Source organism: Perca flavescens, chromosome 16, assembly GCF_004354835.1.
Source record: "Perca flavescens isolate YP-PL-M2 chromosome 16, PFLA_1.0, whole genome shotgun sequence".
In the NCBI taxonomy this organism is placed as follows: domain Eukaryota; kingdom Metazoa; phylum Chordata; class Actinopteri; order Perciformes; family Percidae; genus Perca; species Perca flavescens.
In genome coordinates this window covers 31,408,826-31,415,622 of record NC_041346.1, presented here as the reverse complement: position 1 = coordinate 31,415,622, position 6,797 = coordinate 31,408,826, and the positions used below count along the sequence as shown (strand labels likewise).

The 6,797-nt window shown below is 42.6% G+C and overlaps 1 protein-coding gene across 1 annotated transcript in view; it reads right to left on the bottom strand.

The window, feature by feature from the left end:
* Window positions 1-6,797, bottom strand: part of dmtn (dematin actin binding protein) — a 33,126-nt gene that overhangs the window by 4,431 nt on the left and 21,898 nt on the right. Inside the window, exons 7-13 of the mRNA XM_028602322.1 lie at window positions 5,131-5,175; window positions 3,940-4,071; window positions 3,640-3,740; window positions 3,104-3,209; window positions 1,608-1,663; window positions 757-808; window positions 160-164 (exon numbers count right to left, since the gene is read on the bottom strand). Of these exons, the coding sequence (XP_028458123.1) occupies window positions 160-164; window positions 757-808; window positions 1,608-1,663; window positions 3,104-3,209; window positions 3,640-3,740; window positions 3,940-4,071; window positions 5,131-5,175 (497 nt within the window). The remainder of the gene's footprint in view (window positions 1-159; window positions 165-756; window positions 809-1,607; window positions 1,664-3,103; window positions 3,210-3,639; window positions 3,741-3,939; window positions 4,072-5,130; window positions 5,176-6,797) is intronic.

Here is a 6,797-nt window from a genome sequence, read left to right as displayed (position 1 = left end):
CTCTGTGTGTGTGTGTGTCTGTGTGTGTGTGTGTGTGTGTGTGTCTGTGTGTGTGTGTGTCTGTGTGTGTGTGTGTGTGTCTCTGTATGTGTGTGTGTCTGTATGTGTGTGTGTGTGTCTATGTGTGTGTGTGTGTGTGTGTCAGCGGTGCATAAGGACTGGAACTGGCACTAACGTAGGCGGGATAAGGGCTTTAAGTTAAGGGTTATCTGTTTATCTTATAAAAATAAGGGCTATAAGTTAAGGGTTTATCTGTTTATCTTATAACAATAAGGGCTTTAAGTTAAGGGTTTATCTGTTTATCTTATAACGATAAGGGCTATAAGTTAAGGGTTTATCTGTTTATCTTATAACGATAAGGGCTTTAAGTTAAGGGTTTATCTGTTTATCTTATAACGATAAGGGCTTTAAGTTAAGGGTTTATCTGTTTATCTTATAACGATAAGGGCTTTAAGTTAAGGGTTTATCTGTTTATAAGGGTTTATCTGTTAACGATAAGGGCTTTAAGTTAAGGGTTTATCTGTTTATCTTATAACGATAAGGGCTTTAAGTTAAGGGTTTATCTGTTTATCTTATAACGATAAGGGCTTTAAGTTAAGGGTTTATCTGTTTATCTTATAACAATAAGGGCTTTAAGTTAAGGGTTTATCTGTTTATCTTATAACGATAAGGGCTTTAAGTTAAGGGTTTATCTGTTTATCTTATAACAATAAGGGGTTGTTTGTGATGCATTCTTTGTAACTTTCCCAGGAGGACTCCTACCTGCCAGCCCTTTATGTCCGTCCGTAGAGAACTCTGCAGACTGCATCTGCAAACAAATGCAAAGTATTATACACGTATTAACGCTTCTCTTAAAGGACATTTAAAGAGAGAGGTTTAGGACATGAAGCAAAGGCCCGGGCTGGAATAAAACCCATTAAAATAATAAAGGATTTATTAACCCTAACAAGGCTTTGTTCTCACTTTAGATGCAGTAGCTGCAAAAAGCATAGTTAACTGTTAATAAGTGCTTATAAATGTCTTTATAATCTAACAATACATGTGTTTATGATGCTATTTCTATCACTTAAAACAGACTTACAGACAAAACAACACAGACTAATACACCCGTCACCCTGAAACAGGAAGATCATTCATGGTCCGTGTAACTCTTATCAGTTCAATCTTATAAACACAATCATTTGGAAAAACAGAAAAATGGGTTCAAATATCATATTTAAAAAAAAAAATTTCCACCTTGACAAATTAAAAAAATTGAATAAAAAACAGAAAATTGGAAAAACGATCCAGAGGATCAGAAATTGAGAAAATTAAAAAATTGCGTCTGGGCTCCAATTATTCATAATACTGCAAATTATGTTCTCTCCCTCTTTCCGCCTAGCTATGCCCCCGCCCCCCAAATTTGATATTTGAACCCATTTTTCTGTTTTTCCAAATGTCCGTTTGAAGCTTAGAAGATTGAACCGATAAGCGTTACACGGACCCTTCATGACCACGTGACGACTAACCCTTCAGTAACTGTTTTGCGTTTGTGTTGAACTGTCTGGGCCACCGTACAAAGACCTTCGTATGAAGACGTTACCGTGTGCAGAATCTGCAGAACTTACTCGGGTCAGGCCGATGCCGGCGTGTGAAGGAGACTTTGATGCGCTCGCTGACAAACCTACAGACAGACAGACAGACAGACAGACAGACAGACAGACAGACAGACAGACAGTTGAGATCAGATCCATCCAGAAACATTAAAGGACAATTCCGGTGCAAAATGTGTCAAACTCAAGGCCCGAGGGCCAAATCCGGCCCCTGGCATATGTTCATCTGGTCCGTATATCAATTTAGGTCCACAATAAATTTTGGTCCACTGAGTTCTTGTCATTTTCTTTTTATGTTTTGCCACTTTTTCAGAGTTTTTTTTTGGTGCTTTTCCGACTTTTTGGACGGGCTTTTTTTTGATGGTTTTTTTTTTCGATGTTTTTGGTACTTTTGCTACCTTTTTTTGGTTTGTTTTTCTAAGATCAATAAGGAACTTTTTTCTGACTTTTTTAGGACTTTATGTCGACCAAACTGTAAGTGAGAAGACTTTATAAGACGGGCAAAGATATTTGACTTATCTCTTAAATTAAAGCATGTCTATGAACTTTACATCCGGCCCTGTGTGGTGTGATTCTCATTTTCCCGTGTGGCCCTTAGTGAAGTTGAGTTTGACACCCCTGGTCTAGCTAGCTGTCTGGATTTACCCTGCAGAGATCTGAGGAGCAGTTAACCATAGTCCTCACAAATCCACCGGAGGTTAGAACACCAACACAGAGACAGAGGAAATCCCGGAGCAATCCCGGAAGTGGAAGCTCAATGGCGTTTAAAGCCCCCAATGTTGACTTCAAGGCACCTAACCCTAACCACTGCCTAATCCAACGCTGCCTGGAAGACGACGTTGGGGGCTTAAAACATCAAACACTGGACTGGAAGGTCAAGGATACAGGTGAGTGAGTGAGTGAGTGAGTGAGTGAGTGAGTGAGTGAGTGAGTGAGTGAGTGAGTGAGTGAGTGAGTGAGTGAGTGAGTGAGTGAGTGAGTATTATTTCTATTGCACATTTACAAACAGCTCGCACTGACCAAAGTGCTGTACATAGCGCATTAGCCACAGGGTGATAAAATAAAAATGAAAAATAAAACCACCAAAATCAGTGATTTAGGTTGTTGCTGCAACGTGTAGTTACATTTAAACGGGCGTGGAGTCTCATGTGATTGGCTGCCGCGCGAGCGGGGAGACTCATGTGATTGGCTGTCGCGCGAGCGGGGAGTCTCATGTGATTGGCTGCCGTGCGAGCGTGGAGTCTCATGTGATTGGCTGCCGTGCGAGCGTGGAGTCTCATGTGATTGGCTGCTGTGCGAGCGTGGAGTCTCATGTGATTGGCTGCTGTGCGAGCGTGGAGTCTCATGTGATTGGCTGCCGCGCTAGCGGGGAGTCTCATGTGATTGGCTGCCGTGCAAGCAGGGAGTCTCATGTGATTGGCTGCCGCGCGAGCGTGGAGTCTCATGTGATTGGCTGCCGTGCGAGCAGGGAGTCTCATGTGATTGGCTGCTGCGCGAGCAGGGAGTCTTACTGGTGTGCAGGTGCGTTCTGTCGGGCAGCGACTGGGTCTTCCTCCGGAAATGGACGGCCTTCTCCTTCTCCTCCTTCAGGATGAGCCGGCCCAGGTTGGACTTGATCTGGATTCACCACGGACACAGAAACCATCATTTAGTCAGTCATTACCCCTGGTCATTACTCTCATTCCCCCTGCTCTGGTGTTTCCTCTCTCATTCCCCCTGCTCTGCCAGGACATTTTTTTTCTGACAGTGTAGGGCTGCACTTTATTGTGTCCATATTAAATAAAAAGTAGATTACTGTAACTGCTTTAATGTAAACAAACCCTGTACAGCTGTAGAAGCTTTCACTTCCACGGATCAGTCAACTAAAATATCCAAAATGGGCATTGAATCGGAGATGTAATGGATTCAGGAAGGCATTGATGATACCCAGCCCTGGTTATTACTGTGTGTGTGTGTGTGTGTGTGTGTGTGTGTGTGTGTGTGTGTGTGTGTGTGTGTGTGTGTGTGTGTGTGTGTGTGTGTGTGTGTGTGTGTGTTCCCGACAGACCTTTTCCAGCTCTTGCTCCCGCAGCGTCTCGGCCTCACCGGTCAGGTCTTCAAACTCGTCTTCCTCCTGCAGCTCCTCTTTCTTCTTCCTCCTCTCGATCTCTACGGAGTTCAAACGCAGCAAAACCACAACGTTCAGGGGTTGAAAACTCAGGTGGACCCGATTGGTGTGTTAAAAACAACAATGTGTGTGTGTGTGTGTGTGTGTGTGTGTGTGTGTGTGTGTGTGTGTGTGTGTGTGTGTGTGTGTGTGTGTGTGTGTGTGTGTGTGTGTGTGTGTGTGTGTGTGGGTGTGTGTTACCCATGGCAGCCGTGGAGGGGGGGCAGGGCCAGTATTCGGTCTCTATCTTGGACGGCAGGTTGGGGTCCGGTGGCTGAGCTGCAGGAAACTTTGCCGACTGAATGACGCCGGTTCCTTCCACGTGTTTAACATCTGGAGACACGGAGAACGTTAACGATGTGTTAACATCTGGAGACACGGAGAACGTTAACGATGTGTTTAACATCTGGAGACACGGAGAACGTTAACGATGTGTTTAACATCTGGAGACACGGAGAACGTTAACGATGTGTTAACATCTGGAGACACGGAGAACGTTAACGATGTGTTTAACATCTGGAGACACGGAGAACGTTAACGATGTGTTAACATCTGGAGACACGGAGAACGTTAACGATGTGTTAACATCTGGAGACACGGAGAACGTTAACGATGTGTTAACATCTGGAGACACGGAGAACGTTAACGATGTGTTTAACATCTGGAGACACGGAGAACGTTAACGTGGTGTTAACATCTGGAGACACGGAGAACGTTAACGATGTGTTAACATCTGGAGACACGGAGAACGTTAACGATGTGTTTAACATCTGGAGACACGGAGAACGTTAACGATGTGTTAACATCTGGAGACACGGAGAACGTTAACGATGTGTTTAACATCTGGAGACACGGAGAACGTTAACGATGTGTTTAACATCTGGAGACACGGAGAACGTTAACGATGTGTTTAACATCTGGAGACACGGAGAACGTTAACGATGTGTTAACATCTGGAGACACGGAGAACGTTAACGATGTGTTTAACATCTGGAGACACGGAGAACGTTAACGATGTGTTAACATCTGGAGACACGGAGAACGTTAACGATGTGTTAACATCTGGAGACACGGAGAACGTTAACGATGTGTTTAACATCTGGAGACACGGAGAACGTTAACGATGTGTTAACATCTGGAGACACGGAGAACGTTAACGATGTGTTTAACATCTGGAGACACGGAGAACGTTAACGATGTGTTAACATCTGGAGACACGGAGAACGTTAACGATGTGTTTAACATCTGGAGACACGGAGAACGTTAACGATGTGTTTAACATCTGGAGACACGGAGAACGTTAACGATGTGTTAACATCTGGAGACACGGAGAAACCACGCGAGGAAGAGAAAACACGGAAAGAGCCGCGACAAAGCTGAAGAAGACCTCACCTTGTTTGTAGATGGGAGGCTTCCTGTAGATGTTGGCTCCGTTATCTGAAAAGAGTTGAGATGGAAGTTAGAGGTGTGAATCTTCACTGATCTCCCGATTCAATTAGATTACGATTATCACATCAGCGATTCAGTTCGATTCGATATCTCGATGCATCACGATGCGCCAAATCCATGTTTCTATCAAAGCCATGCAGGAGATTTAATTCATAGCTTTTCAAGCTTCATAAACTAAACATTCTGCAGTGCTCTAATACTAAATAAATTATATATATAAAAACTATACAGCACTGAGCACATGGCACCTCCTGAATGTGCAAAACATACCAGAATATGTAAAAAGAAATGTTCTTAGGCATACATTACATTACATTATAAACAGAAATAATCGATTATGAGCCGGCTGATTATTGATGCAGCATCGTCCATGTCCACGATTCGATACATCGATTATTTGATTAATTTCAACACCTCTAATGGAAGTCCAAGGATACGCCCATCAAAACATTCTCATCTCCTATTGGTGTGCATCATTTATGACAACATTTAGATTGAAAATGCAAATCAAATGCAATCTAAATTATTCAATTAGTAATAGCTTTTAAGAAATGCACAAGCTTATTAATTTATAGACTGAGTCAGCGTGTGTGTCTGTGTGTGTGTGTGTGTGTGTTGCTGTGTGTGTGTTGCTGTGCGTCCCTGTGTGTGTGACAAGCATAGTGTGCGCGCACTGTGCACGAGCCTAGGAGCATTTTACTAATGCTCTGTTAAAATAACAATGAAATGCAGCGTTATTGACTTTAGACCAGGTTTTTGTTGGTCAATGGTGCCATCACTTCCCGCTGCCTCAAGATAGCAATACTCCCAGAATGCACCTGAACACCAGACCAGCACGCCCAGAAGCGGAGTTACTAGTGGAGTAACTAAAGTAACTAGTAACTAAAGCTGTAACAGGTGAATGTAGCGGAGTAACTAAAGTAACTAGTAACTAAAGCTGGAACAGGTGAATGTAGCGGAGTAACTAAAGTAACTAGTAACTAAAGCTGGAACAGATGAATGTAGAGGAGTAACTAAAGTAACTAGTAACTAAAGCTGGAACAGATGAACGTAGAGGAGTAACTAAAGTAACTAGTAACTAAAGCTGGAACAGATGAATGTAGAGGAGTAACTAAAGTAACTAGTAACTAAAGCTGGAACAGATGAATGTAGCGGAGTAACTAAAGTAACTAGTAACTAAAGCTGGAACAGATGAACGTAGAGGAGTAACTAAAGTAACTAGTAAATGGAAAAGCTGGAACAGATGAGCTGGAACAGAGTAACTAAAGTAACTAGTAACTAAAGCTGGAACAGATGAACGTGGAACAGATGGTGTAACTAAAGTAACTAGTAACTAAAGCTGGAACAGATGAACGTATGTGGAGTAACTAAAGTAACTAGTAACTAAAGCTGGAACAGATGGAACAGATGAACGTAAAGCGGAGTGAAACTAAAGTAACTAGTAACTAAAGCTGGAACAGATGACGAAGCGGAGTAACTAAAGTAACTAGTAACTAAAAGCTGGAACAGATGAATGTAGAGGAGAGCGGAGTAACTAAAGTAACTAGTAACTAAAGCTGGAACAGATGAATGTAGCGGAGTAACTAAAGTAACTAGTAACTAAAGCTATA